Source organism: Perca flavescens, chromosome 1 (genome assembly GCF_004354835.1).
Source record: "Perca flavescens isolate YP-PL-M2 chromosome 1, PFLA_1.0, whole genome shotgun sequence".
Taxonomy (NCBI): Eukaryota; Metazoa; Chordata; class Actinopteri; order Perciformes; family Percidae; genus Perca; species Perca flavescens.
Window position 1 is genome coordinate 32335405 of NC_041331.1, and position 21036 is coordinate 32356440.

A 21036-nucleotide genomic window follows, 5' to 3' on the forward strand; every position below is an offset into this window, starting at 1 on the left:
TTTATCATCAGCCACGTCAACACTTGTGATTTCCCAGCATTTGCATGTGTTTGTGTATATGTTTGTAAATTTGTCTTTTGTTTTTTCATGGTATGTGGTGTGATGGTGTGTAGATTTTGCGTCTCCCTTAAATTGGATTTGAAATAATACATGTATCTGAGTGTATTTGTTAGTGTGTGTTTGTTTTTCTGGAATGATAAATTGAAGTGATATCTGTAGGTATGAAAGAGAATGCAGCATGTGCCTTTGAGCCATCGTGTTGTCACTTTGTGCTGGTTATCCTTTTATTCCTTTAAATAAAATGATTTGTGTTTCAAACTGGACATTTTGGTCAGTGAAAAGGGAGCGTTACGCAATAGGCAAATCTGGCCTGAAGCACCAAGAGCGGCAAAACTCTAAGTCTTGAGCCCACAAATTACACTGATGTGGAATAATTTGGTCTTCTGCCTGTGGTGCTTCCCTCCCTTCTCCCTGTGCTATACTCCTCATCTCCTATCATTTGTCTTATCCCGAATTGACCTCCAAATGTACTGTATTTTCCCAAGTACATTTTGTCATACTGTATATTTCTTTTGTTTTCATGTTGCTGTTGTTTGCTTTATGTTTAGTTGTGTGCACTTTACTTTAAGTTTCTTGTTTTACATTGTGTGTTTCTTCTTTCTGCAGCCTCACAGTCTTTTGGACCCCAAAGTGCTTGGCTTGCAGTCTGGAGGGTGAGTTGGTGGCTCACTTCCTGATCTGATCAGTTCACAATAACATAAATCTTAGCTGCCTGCTGTGCTGTTTTGTACCCCCCACACTGAGACACATGTAGCAGAAATGTTGCAGACATGCTGATTCTTTGGCATGCAGCCCCAGTTAAGGTATCGTGCTCCCTGTTTTGTGACATACCACAGAGACAAGATGAATATACAAGATGCCTGATGCCTTCACAACATCTGTTCAGGAACATATCCTCTTGGATTCAAATGCCTGATTGATGCCTTCACAGAAATGTGAAAGAAAACGATTAACTTAGAAAGTCTTTGTGAAAGAGCTAAGTGTTGTCATGTGATGTCAAGAGCGGAAATAGCTAATAATCATATTTAACCTCCATTACCCCAGCTCATGCCATGACTATGCAGCCATCTGCAGTATGCATTGTCCATACTGTAAATAGGCAGCGAGAATCAGGGGCCCTAGGGCGAGGCAAGGGTCAGCGCAGCTCGTCACGTTGTGTATCTTTAGGGTCATACACTGATGTCGCTGAGAGGGCTGACAGAAAAGCTTGAGGAGCTTTATGGAGGCATTGGGGCCTTGATGTCTTGTTGAGGTCATTAGAGAGGCTTTGAGTGACAGTTGAGGTGATGCCACTGAGAGCCTCACGGGAAAGGAGCAAGACCGGTGGGAAGGCAGCGAGGGAGCCGTGGAGTGTGCACAAGAGAGTTGGAGAATGGAGAGAGCAAGAGAAGTGGAGCTGAAGTGTTGAGGGCGTGGAGACATTTGAATTAAATTCATCTTCAGTATTCATAAAATGTAATATAAATCCAGTAATAGGTATACTATATATCAATAACAGTAATCACAGCAGAAATACCCCATATAAACATTTAGATTAGATGGACAAAAGAGAGTCTACGGGAACAGCAGAGGGTGCCAGGGATTACATGTAGTGTTGCTCGGCACCATGTGAAGTGAAGAGGAAGGGGTGAGACAGGTTAGGTTGGAGGCATGATCCATGTGTTTGCTGGCTGTGTAAATCAAGGCCCCCCTTTCACCGTAGTAATGTCTCCCCCAGCATGGCATTATTATGATATTAATACACTTTAAATCTGTCTGCTTCTCCAGGGCTGGCAGTATTCTTTATGGTATTGACAGCATGCCAGATTTACGCCGCAAGAGGACAGTGCCTCTTGTCCGAGACCTGGTGAGTCATCTGCCTCAACAAGGTTATGTGTGATTTATGTCAAATCTATCGGAGTTTACACCACGCTGGTGGAATCCTGCTCTGTGTGAGTATGGACCCCTGCTGAAGACAATAATAACTTTACCAGGAACCTGATAGAACGTTACAGTGCTTAAGAGTGACAGTGTTTGTTTCTTATCATAATACCCTATGGACTAGCCTAGGACTAATATTAGCCATGGTATGTTTTTAGCTGAGTTCTCTGCAACAATAATGGTTATTAAAACATACTCTCACACACACACACACACACACACACACACACACACACACACACACACACAAAACACAAATACATTTCTCACAAATGTAGACCTATGTAGTTAAAAAAATGAAATAGCTTAAAAAGATTACATACATTTTAATTGTCCAGTAAGGAGTTGATTGCTGATAAAACCAACAATTTAATACTCAGGCTATTTAGTGTAGAGTGCTGCATTGTGGGAATGTTAAATGTAACCTTGGCCATAACTCTATGGCTTGATTAATTAGCCTAGAGAGGGTGTTTAAGACATTGCATCACAGTGATGCTCCCCCATTTGTTTTTATTGCAACATAATGTGTCATAACATATCCCACAGAGAGGCCTGTTACAGTGCAGTCCACTTTAGCACTGTGCCACATGGTTAGTCCTTCTGAGAGACAGCATGCGGTCGTGATGCCAATAATATTCATGTCTGTCCATTATGTGCTGCACAGTGTGCGTCTGTCTTGTGTACATGTTTGTTTCTCGTCTTCATGTATTTAAGTCAAAAGGATGGAAAAATGATTAGAACTCTTACATTAAGTTAATTAAAACAGCCTGTAATAATACTCAAACATTCTTGTGAAATATTACAGCTTGATGTCATTCAAATAGATGCTGATGAATGTTTATATCACAGTGAACAACATGAGTTGATGCTGTATTTGTCCATATCTCTCATGAAATTAATAACCAACAATGTCTTGGTAAGTATGGGTTGTCGTTTTTTAATTTTTAATTTTTTTTGGATTTTGCGTGTATATTTGCCATTCCTACATAGACCCATAACAGCTATGGGTGATATTTTTCAGTGAGTTGTCAGATTTCAGCCTCGCCGATGCTTGGCCATTTTACTTTTCTTTTTTCTTTTTTTCATTACTCAGCAGGTGTCGAAAGAAACTGCATTCAACTTGAAATGTTGACAACTCAACCCAAAAATATATCCGAGAGACTTCATTGACTTCTGATTTAACTGTGTGAGGCTTTTAAATCATGTAAAAGTGACACTGAGCAAGCCTTTTACACGTGGGATGAAGTCAGTAGTCAGCAAACTGATTGGTCCCTTTTCATGCCTCTCCTTTGTCAATGTCCCCCATTTGCTGTGTGATTGCTTCCGGGCAGCAACAGCGTTTAATTGGAACGGACAGCAGGGTTCCCCCATATCATGGCGGGATGCAAAAACATAAAGAAAGAGAAAAAAAGAGCGTGGCAAATTGATTCACAAAGCATTGAATGCTATATTGTCGCTGAATAGATAACATCTGGACACAGGGTCATATTGTATTGCCCGTAGCAACCTCAGCAGTGCTGGTGCATGTTGATAAACTTACATCAACACTCACAGTTCATGTAGAGGTCACGTTCTCCTACATTCTCCATGGCTTCCATGGATCTTTACCATAGCTGGGCTGTACAGACAAGAGGGTCGTGGTAAAGACTGATCCAATATTGTCAGCTGTCCACATCTGCATTCCTTCGTAACTTTCTCCAGTTGGGATACATGTTTATCAATCTCTGGTCACTCAATCTCAGTGGTTAATACAACAGCTAATTTACATTTATGTCTGTGTGCGTCTGTGTTACCTGTTGTACGTTTTAATGTTTGAGTACGTTTGTGAATGCCTGAGCAGATGTCTGTTTTGTAAGTGTGTGTGTGTGTGTGTGTGTGTGTGTGTGTGAGTCTGTGTTGTGCAGTACAGCTGGCTTCACCCATACGTGAGTGTGTGTGACTTGTGTTTCTCTGTTTGTGTCAAACTAATGTGCAGAGCAGACAGCAGAAAATATGATCAAAGCTTCATCCAACAGAGAACTGAATATATATATGCCAAGCATGACTGCAGTTTAGTAACTTCCAGTGCATGAGTGGATAAAGAATCATGCAACGGCTGTAAATCTCTCTTGATGAATAGTTGAATCTTTCTAGCGCTCTGTGCCCTAACCGGCAGTCCTGCATGGCAGTTGAGACACCTTTACGTATGGATAATAAATACAATCCTTTTGCTGTGTGTGCTTTCAGCATTCATTCTCCCACTTACTGTCTAATTCAATTTCTTTATTTCTTTCATTCTCTATTCATGGCCTCTTGGATCTCACAGGCTTTGGTAAGCTTACTTTCTGTCTGCACTTGCGCACAAGCTAAAAGCAAAAGATGAATTCTCAATCTGTAGACGCATCCATTACAGAAACTTAAAAAGATCTTTTGATTTACTAGTATTTAGCTAATTTCTCGATCCAAATGATATTATATTATGTAACCCATTTCTATTTAGGGCTTTTTTTTTTCCTTTCACAAAATATTACCAGCCATTCACAAGCTTTTTAACTCGGGATATGTGTTCTACGTGTTGTGTGTGTAAATCCATTGAGATACAGTGGAGAAAACTGCAGATAGGTAAAATGGGTCGGTAGATTTATCCCTTTATCATCTCTCCTTTCCTCTTCTTCTCTCAGACCCTCACTGCTCGAAAGGCAGGCATCTCGTTCGCTCTGGTGAACCGGTCCACCCTGAATAATGAGGACCTGGTAAGTACTAACATGCCAGCAATGCCTGCATGGAAAGTCATTGTCCGTTTATTGTGGAGCCTTGGGCTACGTTCACACTTGGCGTCTTGTTTTAAGCTGCCAGCATCCCATGGAGTAAACCGTGTTTTCAAAAAAGTCCTGAGCGCTTTTTGAAACACCACCACCGACTTCTTTTCTGCAGCTCGGAGCGTCTTTTTGAAGTTGAAAAAAGTTCAACTTTTCTGAAAAAAAAAGCGCTCTTTTGACAGCCAAACAATGACAAGCGGAGTAGAGACCGTAGACCGGTCGTTTTCATAACAACAAGAACAAATTGAGAGTCGGAGCACAGCGAGTTATACGGTTATACGGTATGAGCGGGTGCTCCCTGTACAGGGAACTCGCTTTGTTTTATGTAACGTTAGCAGCACCACCCTCTCTCTCTCTGTTCTTTCTCTAGCTAGCACCACCACTTTGTTTTGTCTACCGTTAGCACCGCTCCACATAGGGCTCTAGCCATAGACAGTATATAATGGACCAATAGACCCCGTTGCTCTGGACGGAGACCATTGACATATCTAGCTAGGATAAAAACGCTGCCCGCTTTTTTTTTTTCACTACAAAAGCGCCCTAGTCAACTTCTCTTTTTCCAAGTGTGAACATAGCCCTGGTGGGTAATGCGGGCTTCTGCAGGGCCATGGCATGCTGGACCCACATTATTTTTCAGGGCGATGTTTTGAGAGGAGGGTGCTGGAACTGTGACAAACCTTTTATAGCTGTGCTGTTTGCTGCAGCCGTTGTACTTCAGGGATTACATTGCCAGGAACACTGGGTTCCAAAATGAAAATGAGATGGATGGAATTTGTTACTGGTGTTTTTTCTTTAGATGTATATACAGCATGCCATCATCTGTCTGTCTGCCTGTCTCTGTCTATAATGCATACTGCAGTTTATTAGAATGGTCTCTATGGCTAGCTACTTACTCTTTCTGCTGTGCTCCTTCTGTCAGAATATTTGGCTGAGTTCAGAAATTAAGAGATAGCCACATCATTTCATTTAGACAATGCCCTACGATTAATAATATACAGAGCTATGTAGAACAAGTAGAATGTCTCCGTCGATGGTGTGAGGCACTTTTGTGTTGACCTCTAAAGCTTTCTCTGCATTAATTGATTGCAATTCTTCCCTCCCAGAGGGAAGACGGCATTATAGGAGGCAAACAGCAGGAGAAAACAGTTTCTCGGGCAAGAGAGCAAGCAGACAATTTCATATCCACTGATGTGCAACACGGGTCCGCCTAAGCCTCCGAGATTACTGGATTCAAATGTGCTCCGTATGTCATGCGCAAATATTTTATCTTTTCAAACACGAGACGTGGCCCTAAATTTGTGCACACTGATTTGTGTACAATGTTCGCATCACTTATCTATTTCACATGCTTGACTTGGTCCTCGTGGTCCACATGCCCAGTTACCCTACAGTGACAGGGTCTTGATTGCTTACTAATAGCTATGGGTTTCATGAAAGGGGCTTTAGGTATGAACAACTCATGTCCCTGATGAAGGAGAAGTGACGTGATTGATGCACTGTGTTAATTGGTGTTGCAAGGGAGATGATTCTTTGGCAAATTAGGTGATTGCACCACAGTGGTAAGTAAGGACTTGAACTTCAGTGATAGCTGCCCAATATTGTGATTCGGAGTAAACAAGGAAGAGTTTAATAATTGGTGGCCGAGGGGAGCTGGGTTCCGAGCAAATCTGCAGATTGTGCGGTCTTGCTAAGTAGGACAAGCAGATGTCAGAGTTTTATCTGCTGCATTAAGTCCAGGAGAGTGCTTTCCTGTGAGGACTGAGAGAGTACTCAGTCAACGGCCATATGCTGTGTAGAGGAGTTACTGTAGGGGAAGGGAGGAGAAAGGAAGAGGAAAGGAAGGGTGAGAAAAGGAGTAAAATGAGAAGAGAATGAGACCAAAGCTATGAGGGACTTGTCCTCATGACCCCCTGGCCCTGATTTGTCACGTATCAGGCAGCCATGTTGAACAATCTGCCCCCTACTCCCGGGAGAGATGTTTGAACCTATTTAGTGTGCTTCCATCACATTTTTGTCTCATCGCTTCCCCACCTCTTCCATTTTTTTCCCTCTGTCAACAGAATTCATTTTAATTTGATGAAAATATTATACTCTTTCATTGATGACGTATAGAGGTTTCTCTTTCTGTGTCATGTTTCCCATGTATCTGCTTTTTAGAGCAGAAAGGAACATTATGTGTGGGCAGGCTTATGTGTGTCCGCTCAATGTTCTGAGCTGCATGTGATCTATGCACTAGAGCCTTTTAACAGTGGCTGTCAACATAAACTGGGACTGTGTTTACCTGCTGAGACACATGCAGGGACTCAGTTGTACAAAGGAAGAAGGTAGCCACAATCTGACATGGTTCAAGGAGTACCTGGAAATGAGATGTGATGCGTAGCTTTAAGTCAGTTCAGATATCCTCAGACAGGTTGTTAACAGCAAAATAAACTACATTGATTTTGAAGCGCTTGACTACCAACAAAGTACCTTTGGATGGATATTTGAATCTTGCCAGACAGAAAAGCACATTGATTTAAGAATATACATACACATATTAGATTTAAAATGTTTGCAAATGTCTAAATTTGCGATGGAAACCACATGGATCCCTTGTTAGGTTGAGATAGTTACAGCAAACGATTGGAGGCTGGACCTGGATGTGCAGGATTGGCAGTGTCAATGAAGTGGTTGACAAGGACAATAGGTGGTGAAATTGGAAAGAACGGGTGAAAGGAGAGGGAGAGATTAGATTCTTCTCTGTCATGTTGCTCTCAGGCAAAGGCTGCGTCTGTCAATCAATTCTAGCAGCGTCTTGCACAAAATCACCAGGGTTACCTCCCATGTAACACACAAGACTCACACAAGCAGCACTCTTCCCACATCTGCTGCATAGTGTGACATGTAGTGTCAGGACTGAGAGGGAGGGGAATTGAAAGAGCCCGGAAATAGACTTTGTTAATAAAATAGATAAATAGTAAAGTACCACTTATTACAATGGTCACAGAAATGCAGAAAACAAGTGGTACATGATTTGGTCTAGGTCGTGTGCAAGTTGTGGATATGACATTACAGACATCTGTTTCATGTCATCGTTCTCAGATTAAACGAAAAAGATCTGTCTCTATCTGTGTTTCATTAAAGGTCCTCCAGGGTTTAGCTGCCTCTTCGTTTCATCAACAAGGGTTTACAATGTTAGATGGCCTTGTCCTGTCATCTGGTGTCATTAAATCATGTGTGCAAGTCTATGTGTGTGCGTATTTGTGTCCTTAAGTGTGTTCCAGTGAGCACTGCAGTCTTTATGGTAAAGTGCAGAGCTGCTGTTCAGGTGTTACAGCACATTGTCAACACACAGGGGCCTGACAGCAGAGGGAGGGGTGCAGGAGAGGTGTTGAGGAGGGCAGCGCGGTAGAAGTGGAGAGCAAGTACCTCTTGGAGATTTATTTAACCACCATACATCTCCTTCTCTTCCTCTGTCACTTTCTCTCTCGCTTGCTCTGTCTCTCTCTCTCAATCTGGATAATGCTCACTTTTAAAAACCTTATTTACAGCATCCATTGATTCTGCCTTCAAGAATTGGCAAGTCCTGGCCCGTTTTTCAGTCCTTGTGGATGGCAGGGCTGCTGCAGTAAAGCATTCAATTTGAAGAGGCTTCTGTTATACAGCAATCAGACTGGACAGGCCTCTAGTAGACTTTAGTATTTGGTCTGTGGGAGCTTTAGTCAGTAAACCACTCAATGTGAACAAAGCCTGTGGGCTAAGGATGCTGTTAATCTGAGCTTAATGAGATATAAGACTTACTCTCATACGGCTGACCTGTCCATTGATGATAAGGTCATCAGAAAAGGATCAACAAAGCCTCCTACATGTTATCTCTTGGAATCATGTCATCAGGTAGATCACTTGCTCTAACAAATGAAGTTGAAGAATGCTTCAGTACTGATGAATGATAGCTGCAGTTGAGCCAGTTTATACAATTGCCAAGATTACTTTTATAATTTTAGTAATTTAGTAATTTTCATGCAACTTAGACTGTAGATAAATTTCAATTAAGGCCTCTGAAGCTGTTTTGTGAAACTTCTAAATTTTGTCTAAAACTTTGTGGGATCATCTCAGGCTATTGTGGTCCCTCAGCAGGTGCAAAAGTAATCCTCTTTTTTTTTTAGTACTGTTCTCAAGATGTACAGTATTGAACAAAAAAGCAATTTAAGTACAACGTTGTTTTTATTAACTTATGATGTTGTTGTTTTCTCTCGCTCATGGTGCCATGAGTCAGCCATGCCTCTTCTCTTTCTCGCATCCCCATATTGTACTTTCTCAATGCATTGTCTTTCTTTTCAGAAACTACATGTCTTCAAGAAGACTCTCCAGGCCTTGATCTACCCGATTTCATCCACAACACCCCATAACTTTGAGGTGTGGACAGCAACTGCACCCACCTACTGCCATGAGTGCGAGGGGCTGCTGTGGGGCATTGCCCGTCAGGGCATGCGCTGCTCAGAGTGTGGCGTTAAATGCCACGAGAAGTGCCAGGACCTGCTCAATGCAGATTGTTTACAAAGTAAGGAAGTAAATTCATCCCATAATGCTTTGATGTACAATTTACAAATACTTTGAAACCCAAAGGCGTGTGTGTGTGTGTGTGTGTGTGTGTGTGTGTGTGTGTGAGGGGGGAGTCTATGAATACCAACACTATTCTGTAAGTCCTACAGTACACGTGACTGCTGTTATGGTGATTTGTTTGATACATATTACATATTCCCTTGCGCTTATTACTACAAGTGACATGGTGCATTTAAACTGCTCACTGACACACATTACAGTCTACAATCAGCTTTCTCAATCAGGCACACTCCTGTTGTTACGGTGTAGTTAAATAGGAACAATGTGACATGCGAGCTTCAGGATGATGCTCACGGCAACCCTCACACACTCTAAGTGGATTAGCTACACCCGGGCCATTATAAAACTCAATGTTTTATACTAGTATAACAATTTTTTATAGTTCACACTGCAATTCATCTTTATCACATTTCAATCTGCACTCATGAACACACTCTAGATACATGATAGTGTGATCAGATAACCGCCTTTATGTCTTACAGACACACATTTACATGAATAAACACACATACAGTATTAACCAATATTAATGTGTGAATTTGTAATTTCCTATTCGTCACACGCTCACACAGTCAGAGTCATAGTGGCACACATTACATAAGTTTCTAGATGGTGTAACACGGTATTGTACAATCGTGCAGTATTTAGGAGAAAACAGAGTTATCTAACCATAGTTATTTAAAAAAATAAGACTCGGAGAAAGGTTGTGAATACATATTAAAGATACCCACTGTACTGGGATTGTTCCTGGTTATTAAATATGCAAACTACTGAGCCAAAACACTGTAACTTTTGGCTTGTTTTTAGGGGCAGTGGAAAAGAGCTCCAAGCATGGGGCAGAGGACAAGACCCAGAATATCATTATGGCTATGAAGGAGCGCATGAAGATAAGGGAGAAGAACACTCCTGAAGTATTTGAGGTGATCCAGGAGATGTTCCACGTCTCCAAAGAAGACTTCACCAGCCATCTGAAAACAGCCAAGCAGGCTGTTCTGGATGGGACCTCCAAGTGGTCTGCCAAAATCAGCATCACAGGTTAGCTTGTAATTATATTAGAAAGCTCATTCTTCAAACCATCAACTAAAATAATACATTTTACCAGGATAGAATCTGTCAGTTATGACATGGAGTTTGTATTAGCTCTCATTTACATATTAACCATCAATCAACTGAATAGTTATAAATCCTTTTTTACTAGTAATGTCCTGATATTGCTGCAGGTTACCCATGACCCATAACCCTTTACTTCTACTCTTCTAATACAAAATCAATACAACTGCCATTACAAGTCAGGCTGATCTCAAATGACAAACATTGTTATTCTGTTCAGAATATTTTTATTAACCTTAACATGTTGGTCATTAACCTCTGACCCTAAACCACAATCAGCAATGCATATTTAATTAGAAATAGAAATAAAAATTGATTAGGTATTTTGGGGAGAAGTAATTTGTTGATAATGCTGTGAAGGTTATTAATGCATCACTGCTTTGTGGACAATAATTGATGATTTTTCTTTTCATGTAGAGACTTCGAAACCAGGATAGTCATCTACTATTTACTCTACTTGACTCATGTACCTTAACACATCAATTTTGAATAGCAGCTCAGTCTGTGACATGCAGCTCTGATGAAAAAGTTGAGCAGTGGGAAAGCTTATCAGGTTGTAACAATGCTTGCCCAATGTTAAACGGTGGCAAAGTAAATGCAAAGCATCTAAGAGGCAGTAATTAAGAGGCAGCTTATAGAGATGACTTATTATATATTATATATATATATATTATTATCTGTTGTTTTTGTTTACCATCCCTCTTAGCGAACCCTGTTTGATTACATAACCTCTGTTTATCCCTAATTCTGAAAACCGTGAACCTATAAAAGAATCATCATCTTTGAAGTTAAAATGCTCTTCTTTCATTTCAATACTTAATTTACATACACATCACTTAAGCATTGGATTTCGATTTTATTCCAAGTTAACTGGCAGAAAGAAGGCCAGGAAGTGAGCTTTGTGACCTCAACCCCAGACTCCAATCCATCTCTGTGGTAACTGTGCCAGGCCCAGCTCCTTTATTGCTCACCTTGCATTTCTTGCAGTGTCAATATACTGGAGAGAAGTAGAAACTGAGAGGGAGGGAGAAAAAATGAGAGTGGGACAGAAAGGATGGGAATAGCGAGAAAGAGGACTGTAAGAGAGGAATAGTAGCAGAAAAACAAGAGTGAGAGGAAAAAGGGGGAGTGTGAGAGACATTGAAAAGATCCGGGCTTGCCAGGGTCAATTTCCCAGGGGCTCATTTAACGTCCCATTTTAAAATGTAGTTATTGAGTTGTTGTTTATTTGTCACTTGTTAGATAAATATTGACTGGCATTGACTCTGTAGCACTCTCACAGCGGCCATGAGATATTCCAGGTTTCCGGCTAATGTGTGCACATTACGAGGTCTGGCAGTGAATATATATATATATATATATATATATATATATATATATATATATATAACAGCAGTCATGTAAACTTGGTTTCAATTCTTTAAAAGTTATTTCCAGCTTTGAATTTTAATCAGCAGATCCAGTACTGGATTGAAATGCTATTAAACCCCCAACTCTCTTCCCAGTTTACTCTATTTAAGGCTTAAGGATGCATAAAATGAAGCCACACTTGAAGGTGGGGCCAAAAGCCCCCTTCTTACAGAGGGGAGGGATAATCGTGGGTATAATTGTGCACACCTTTTGACAAATTTCCCCTTAAAGGGATTAAATGCCGTTGGATGATCTGAAAAGCACTTTGTTCGAAGCATACTGTACTGACTCCTCTATATGTATGCCGCTGTCTTGGACCCCTCTTTTAATGCAAGAGGCATTTGATTTTCAGTACTCATGGAGCAAGTGGGCCATGGCACTTTGAGCCTCTATATCCTTCCCACCAACACTTGTCAGCATTGAGCTGAGGGATATATGTGTACCCTGAATTATTTAGACTGTCACTTATGCATATTTAATGCCCCAGTGTCCTTTTTCCCTTTTATGGCGCTGTGAAATACTACTGTCTCTCCTTCTCTGCACCTTCCTGTGTGATTCTGAATCTATCTTGTAGCAGTGGGCAAACACACAGGGGTGGACTCTACCTATTGCCTGGATGAATAGATCAATCATAGACATACTTAACACTTCACATAAACACAAAAATATGAATAATGGCTGTTGTCAATGAACCAAAGAGCTGCTTAGTTGCCTCAGCTTTTGGCAAGTGCGCAAAGTTGTTGTAGGCAGTAGAGGCAGTAACAAGGCCTTGATTCTTAAGTTGATGCTATAGAATCAAATAAATAAAAAACTGACTAGTAAGCACTAAAATAAAATATATAGAGGTTGATTCCATGACTGGAATTCAGAGACTGCCGTAAAACCTCACCCACCAGACCAATGCTTCCTGTTTTTGCCTTCCAAAATAATATGCCCCCGAAAATTGAATGAATTTCTTAGACTATATAATATCAGTAATGTTGTAATTAAGTTCAGGACGAGTAAGCTTCCATCTATAAAATCAAAAATCAAAAACCTTAAAATGGTCAGATATGTTGCTTGTGGTACATATAACTCTTTACTCTTTTCCAACCCCGTCTTGTCTCCAGTCATGAGTGCACAGGGCTTGCAGGCCAAGGATAAAACTGGCTCCAGCGATCCTTACGTCACCGTGCAGGTGGGCAAGACCAAACGCAGGACAAAGACCATCTTCGGAAACCTCAACCCAGTCTGGGATGAGAAATTCTACTTGTGAGTGCTCTCTATTAATCTGACCTCTGTCCAACCAGATAATTCCCACTAAGACTACGAATCGTCTGTTCAAGGGAATGTTAAGGGATTAGTGAATACGTACAATTAAAATGACTGAGTCTGACATAATAGCTTGGGAAATTACTCTCAGTTATGACATGTTACTCATGAGCTGCACTGCAGAGATTTTTGCGATGCAGACAGCTAAACACGTCTTTACTATGGCATCCATCAGTGTAGACAACACAGGTCTCAACCCTGTTGTTTCCATAACACAATAAATAATTTTGTGCTTTCCTGCTTTAGTAGTGCGTGGCTTCTCATTTGGTATGAGCTCTCCATAGTGCTGTGCTGACCAGGCTATTTACCTTGGTCCATATAGGTATGCAATAACAGAAATATCAACTCAATTAACACGTTAACTCTGCCACAATCTTATCCAAACAAAAAAAAGATGTTTTTGTTTCATACAAATGTACTGTCCAGGAACCCAACTCAAGGAGTCGCAGACGAATGAAGACCAAAACCAATGAATAGATAATTACTAGAAATAAACTATTTATATTATGCCGAACACACACTGTGAGCCAGACCAGTTCAGCAAATATAGAAGAGAGAAACACGAGTCGCATGTGCGCCGCTCTGCTCACGCGTCCAGCAGATTTGAACATATTTGTAGACTGCCTACTGTTAGCAGTTAGGTAGCTGCACCGCTCACGCAATGCATACTTGCTGTTTGCAAAACATCTACCACTCTTTACAGCAAGGAGACCCACTACGTAACCTACTGTCAGATGATACTGTACAGGATCTTCCAGCAGTGTTTTGGTTGTTCTTTGACAGCCTGATAGCAGCCATATTTTTCTCCCTGTCATTCATTTGCTGTGTGAGATAGTTGAGATCAATATCACAACATTAATAGTATAGTTTATTAATAGTAATAATAATAATAATAATAATAATAATAATAATAATAATACGTAACAATAATTAAGAGTACTATTTTGTATGTACTACTGAGATTTTCTGTGTGTGTCCTTGTGTGTGCATGTCCCTATGCCAGTTTCATAAAGACAAGGCTCCACACCTGTAATGAGACTCCAGTGGTGGCTGTGATAAAAACTCTTTTACGTTACTACAGGGATGTAGATTAATAGAGTGATACATTACAGTGTGCTAGTGGAGCAGCAGCAGCCAGTGCTTCCCCCGGAACAGGATTAGTTAAAAAACACTGCAGATACTGTTTCTCTGGCTGTCGCACCCAAGATGTCATTAGAACAAAATGTAATCTGTCGGTTTTAATTCCGGAGCTGAACAGTCCGACCCCATCTAAAGCTAAGCGCTTTGGCCACCTCTGTTCTATTTAGCAGAGTCATTATTCTGAAACGTCTGTCAGCTGCACTGATGCAAAGAAGACCAAAGAGACGGACACAAAGCTTTTACAAATAAATAATCGTTGCTACTGTATGAATGCTATACAGTTGTTCTTGTGAAACATTCAACACTTCTCCGATGATATTTGCCTGCATTGGGAGTAAAAACATAGAGATGCAGAGTAAAGGTCATGCGATGTCTTGGGGTAATTCTTCCTTCCGGGTACACACATTCTCTCATTTGAATTCAGGCAAGAATTGTTCTCCATGCGTTACTTAGAAAAGGGTCAAGGAGGTTTTTGAACTTGTATTTATACTTGAATTGACTGTTGTTCTGCTCCAATGACTACCTCGACCTGATGAGCTGTCACTGAATATGCTGTGGCTGTTATTGTTCATGTTGTTGAGATTGTTGTGACCTGGCATAATCATCTTCCAAATCGCAGCGAATGTCACAATGCCACTGACCGCATCAAGGTGCGTGTGTGGGATGAGGATGATGACATCAAATCACGGGTGAAGCAGCATTTCAAGCGTGAGTCAGACGACTTCCTGGGCCAGACCATCATCGAGGTTCGCACTCTCAGTGGAGAGATGGACGTTTGGTACAATCTAGGTATGTTACCCATTTGATTAACTTAAAATAATGGTGGCAGTTATCATGGCTATTATCTAGCTAAAATGTACTTTAGATTTTTTATTTTATATACAGTAAAACAGGTGTGATACCTGAGTTTTGGGACTTAGCAGCCGTACCTACTACTTTGGCAACCAGTTGGAATGTTTCTGGAACACTGTAGCCATCCCTTCAACCATTGCTGCTTAAAGTCCATTTTTATGATTATGACACATTTCATATATATATATATATATATATATATATATATATATCATGGACATATACATTTAAACCCTTCACATATTCTTCTACACATTTCCTTGTACTGTAGCCATTAAACAGGATATGAGGGTAAATGTATGGTCCAATAAAGTGTGGTCCAGTTGAGATCACCATTACCATCCATGTACCAAGAAGCCACAGAGACCTGTGGTTCAGTTTGGGTACTGATGCTGTTGATGCAGGGTCTTTAACTTTTTCCGCTCTCTTACATCACTGTTTTTTTTAATGTTGCATGAGGTTGAATGGCAGCATAATGGGAACTCCCACTTCTGTTCAAGTATTATGACTGGTGGGTGCTGTCTTTGTTTGCCTCTCTAGCTAAAAGGAAGCAATTTGTGGTAATTTTGACCCCTGACCACTGCTGCTGCTCTGTGCCTTTTTAAATGTCCACAATAAATATTTAAACAGGCCTTTGCTGGTGTGGGTGTCCACCCATCCAGCTGCTCTCCTCTCTAAGCCTCTTCAGCTCCTCTTCAATCTGTGCTTTTGTGTTTACAGTGCTAGTCTCTGTCACTTTGTCACGTTATTATTTTTCTCTTGTCTGTCTCTTGACCCACTGACTGAAATGTTCACTCATTTGATACTGTAGAGATGAATTGTATATGAGAGCGCAGAGAGGGGCAATTTAAAGTTAACTTAGTAATTTAAATGTGTATGCCTGCGTCTGTGTGTCTTTGTGTGTGTGTCTGTGTGTGGCTTTATGTGAGCATGCAAGCAACACCGTGCATATGCATATACTGTACATATACTGTGTGTTGATATTTGCACGCACAAAATAAACTTAATTCCCATCCCATCCTTTGTGCTGGAGCTTTTCTCTATTTAACTGTATGGAACAAAACCTTTAGAAAATAATAATAATTTGAATTTGTCTGACATTTGTTCCACCATCAGCGATTGTGAGAACATTTTGAATGCCAAACTAGTGATGTACAATTTAGAAAGCTGTGCAGAGACAGAACAAGAGATTGGCAGTCTCAGCAGGTCTTCTTAGTGCATAGCAACTGTACTGTATTGGGATAAAGAAAACAGAGATGCTACTGTTTGTTTTAGAATAGATATTGTTGAGTTTGAAAAGCAAGCAAAAACGTCACTTCAATATGATAGTTACCGTGCATTTAGGGAGGCACATGTTGGCTAACCTTCCTAAGATGTGGCTTGTAATTGGTAGTTACTTTTCAGTTCATTTCCAGTTATGTCTAACCCAGTGTTGTTGTGTGTTACAGATAAAAGGACTGACAAGTCTGCGGTATCTGGTGCCATCAGACTCAAGATCAGCGTGGAGATGAAAGGGGAGGAGAATGTGGTTCCTCCTCACGGCCAGTACACCTGTTTACATGAGGTAACCATCATTATGTGATTCAGCGTTAGGTAAAATTCGTTCTCAACTCCAATTGTTATCTTTGGGGAGCAACGCATTAAGTTTGCAAAGACAGGTACTAAAGAAAACATATTTTGTATTTGTTGTGATTACACCGGAAAGCAACCTAACAGGATTTCTCAACAATCAATAGTTACAGCGTTGTAAAAAAAAAGATTTGTCCAGCTTTGATAAGGGTCTACATTTGTTGGTGTACACCATCTCTTTTATGTTGTGACACTGTGCTCCATCACCGTAACCTGTTCTGTGTTATCTCCCGTGGCACTCACAGAACCTTTTCCACTACCTGACCGAGGTGAAGAACAGCGGGGTGGTGAAGATCCCGCAGGTGAAAGGGGACGAGGCGTGGAAGGTCTACTTTGACGACGTGTCTCAGGAGATAGTGGATGAGTTTGCCATGAGATACGGAGTGGAGTCCATCTATCAGGCTATGACGTGAGTACCACCCTGATCTATGGCCTTTTACCTCACCAATCTGTCATCGTCTCATTCGGCAGAGTGGAGGAGAGAAGGAGATAGAGACGTAGAGCAGAAGGAGAAGAGGAGTAGTAAAGATGTCTCCTCAGCAGAATCAGAGCTTTGGAGGACTATCGAGCTCCTAAGTTTGATTGATTAATTGGTCTCCTGGAAAAACTCCCAAGCTGCCTTGGTCACATTGATCATGGACACACATAAACAGTCTCGTTTCCCTCTCTCTCTGTCTCTCTCTGATCTTCTGTGACCCTGTCCATCCATAAATGTCTCTTTCCCACACACATGCAAAGACCCACCACCTGAAACATTAAAATCATTGAATATTAATCAAGGTCATGCAATGCCATGTCACTTTGTGCAGTGTTGATGTAATGGTTACCACTGCAGAATTCTGCATCATGCATCTAAACTTACATGTATCTATCTTCCAGTGCACTAGTGGCCACTCGTTTTTCTGTCTCTATATATAGACATTAACATTAGACACTGATTGCCAGATTTACTAAGTCCTGTGCACTTAACTTCAGATTTTTTTCTTTCAAAATTCATTCTGGTACATACTGTTTAAACTGTATTGACTGAAAAGAATATTGCTTTTACAGTATTTGACCACTGTTCAACACCAGACAAAGAGGATACGAGCAGTTGTGGCTGTGTGGTCATTAAACTTGAGCTTCAAACTGACTCACTAATCAGGTCATGAACTACAGCAACAGTACTCTTTTGAAGAGTCATTTTTAAAAATTGGTTGCGGTTACTTGGAACTCATTGGAGACATCAGACACCATCTACACCATCCATGTAATCTGGTCTGAGATTCTATCAGGGTTATTTATCTTACGTTCAATGCTTTTTACAAGTTATATGGGTATGTAGGGATGTAAACAAATATATATTCAGATTTCCACAGATAATGTGCTCTGAGGAAATATGCTCAACTGTCGCGGTTGGTTATGCAGGAGAACAGGAATAGAATCCAAATGCCGACAGTTGGATGTAGCAGGATGAATTCAGCAATTTATTGTGTATGGCTTACAGGCAGAGTCCAAATGGCAGACAAGTAACAGGCAGCTACTGTCGGTAACTGGCAGACAGAACACAGCATTACAGTACAACTATGATGAACTGACAACGGAACAAGGGAAGTGGACCAGTATATGAAGATAGTGGATGACGAGGGAATGAGAGGCAAGTGAGGAGTTAGATGGGGAAGGCCAGGCAAAGCTGATTAGTAAAGTGGGAACAGGTGTGTGGATTGGTGTGGCAGTCAGGTGATCTGGAAAGGAGGAAAAATCCGGTGGATGGAAGGAAAATGCAATAGGGAATAGGGCATGTGGATGGAGAGGAGGGACAGAGAGACAGCTGTTATGAGTAATGTGTGCAACTGGTTATAGAGAGCTCTCACTTGCAACTAAATGTGTCCAAGACTGTGTGCATGTGTTTTTCAAAAAGGGTAAATAAGTCTGAAACAGACCCCAATATTTTTGTAAGGGAGAAAAGACTTGAAGTAGTTCAAGAGTTTAAATACCTAGGTGTGATCTTGGACTCACATTGGAACTTCAAGCAGCACATAAAAAAAAAAACTGTGAACAAAACTAAATTTAACTTGTCCAATTTTAGATATATTAGAAACAATCTAATTTTTCAGCTAGGCTATACTTTGATGCAATGATTGCATAACTAGTTGGGCCTCACCATGTAAGATAAGTCCTTAGAGACAACATATAACAGTTTAGCAGCATCAGACTGTCGTCTCCAACTTAATCTCAGCTTATAGATCGAACAATTGGTTATTAATAACAGGTTGATTAATTACAGACGACACTCAGCCTAACAATAGTGATTTCATCAGATACGATTTCTACATAAGCAGTATGTGGCCACCGTGTTGGGTCATTGATCTACTGATGGGAAGACTGAGGGTGCGGGGACATGACTGCGATCAACCTTAGTTTATTAAGGTATTAAGGCAAAGTCACACGATAAACATTAGACGTGTATAAAAAAAAAGCATCTTTTTAACAAGAAAAGAATTCACACACATTTCGTGAGCTTAGAATTATAAGGTTCTATCTCCACTTTTGGCTGAAATTGAGTTTTTGACATAATCTGATCCCTTAGGTGTTTATTAATGCCTGTTAGGTGTTATTTTTGTAAAAAAAATATTTTCTTAGTTAGTTATTAATAAAATAAAAAGGTTCCATCTCACAAAATAGCTGGGATGTAAAAACTTTGATGCTCAATATCTCAGAACTACCCTAAACGGAGATAGAACCTTATAATCCTAAAATCACGATTTGTCAAAATTATGATCCAAACACACGTCAAATTACATTGACTTCTATGGGATCGTCTGTTTTTTATCCCCCAAAAGGGGCTGCGGCCTTGAGTTTTAGTGAAGTACCCGTATATGCCAGTAGTATGTATAATAATCATTGACCCCCCCAACACTGTCTCAAAAGTGCATGCATGCTTTTAAGATTTTAAGAGCACTTTCTAACTTTTATCATAGATACTTCCTTATATTCATCTGGACATCCGCCCATTAACTCCTAATGCAATTATGACTTGTAATTTGCTACCATTAAACCCTCCTCTATTATTCCCTTAAATCATTAACAGTGTAGAGAATTTCAGTCAAATCACGCTTTATTATTTGATTAATTTAGGTACATGGTTGAAATATTGTGTTGTAAATGTTATTTTGTGGGTGCACAGCTAATGAAGCAATCTTTGGTAGAAGCCCTGCCAACTTATGGTAGTAATCTAAATACAGATATTTATGTGAAATAAACCGATACAGACCGTAATTTTGGATTACGCCCCTTATCTCTTTTTATTGCCAAGTATAACAAGGAATTTTCTTGGTTGGTGCGTACATAAACAAACATATTAAAAATGTCAACATCGACAACTTCTCAGTCCCTCCTCCCTTTCCACTAAAGCCCAAAATGGTCTCCTAAGCCCCTCCCCCCACAAGGGAGAATGAATGCGTTTGCATGAGCAGTGATTGACACGCAGTTAGACACCCCCTCTGGCCCTGATTGGTGCATCTGAACAGTGAGCGGTGGATTTTTGATCACACTACAGGCTGTAGGTGGAGCCAGAGGAGCCAGATTCTTTATTTTTTTTTTTAAATGACCTGCTTCATGTAGTTCTACTGGAACATAAGATCAGTTTCAGCAAATATGACAGAAAGTTAGTTTTATAAGTCTTACCTACTGCACCTTTAAGTTTCAATAAATAAATGCATAACTAAATATATAAACAAATACAGAAATAAATAAATACAGGAATAAATAAATACAGAAATAAATAAATAAATTAATAGATATATGCAATTATAAATGAATAAATAAATGCATGTCAAAATAAATGTATAAATAAATAGAAGGATAAATAAATGCTGAAATAAATGAATAAATAAATAAATGCAGAAATAAATGTATAAAAAATAAAAGAATACATAAAAGAATAAATTAATTAATGCTTTAAATGTATTTCTACATTTTTGTGCACCTACATTTTTTATTTCTGTATTTCTGTGTCCATATGTTAATGATATAGGAGGTCCTAACCTCAGTTTAAAGCATGATTGGCTACAGGAGTGAGCTTGATTCGGGTCTACTACTTTTGCCTTATGGTGAGACCATAGACTGTAATGCGTGAGACTTTGCAGGAGCAGGCAGGCTGACCGCAGTTCTCCTCTGTTCCCTGCTGTGTTCAATATTGTCCTCATAAACGTTATTTTACCCT

The 21036-nt window shown here is 40.2% G+C and overlaps 1 protein-coding gene across 1 annotated transcript in view; it reads left to right on the forward strand.

The window, feature by feature from the left end:
* unc13c (unc-13 homolog C (C. elegans)) overlaps positions 1–21036 on the forward strand; it is a 110348-nt gene that overhangs the window by 24666 nt on the left and 64646 nt on the right. The window contains exons 4-12 of the mRNA XM_028575211.1: positions 667–713; positions 1828–1906; positions 4641–4712; positions 9099–9318; positions 10188–10415; positions 13010–13151; positions 14971–15140; positions 16652–16767; positions 17078–17241. Of these exons, the coding sequence (XP_028431012.1) occupies positions 667–713; positions 1828–1906; positions 4641–4712; positions 9099–9318; positions 10188–10415; positions 13010–13151; positions 14971–15140; positions 16652–16767; positions 17078–17241 (1238 nt within the window). The remainder of the gene's footprint in view (positions 1–666; positions 714–1827; positions 1907–4640; positions 4713–9098; positions 9319–10187; positions 10416–13009; positions 13152–14970; positions 15141–16651; positions 16768–17077; positions 17242–21036) is intronic.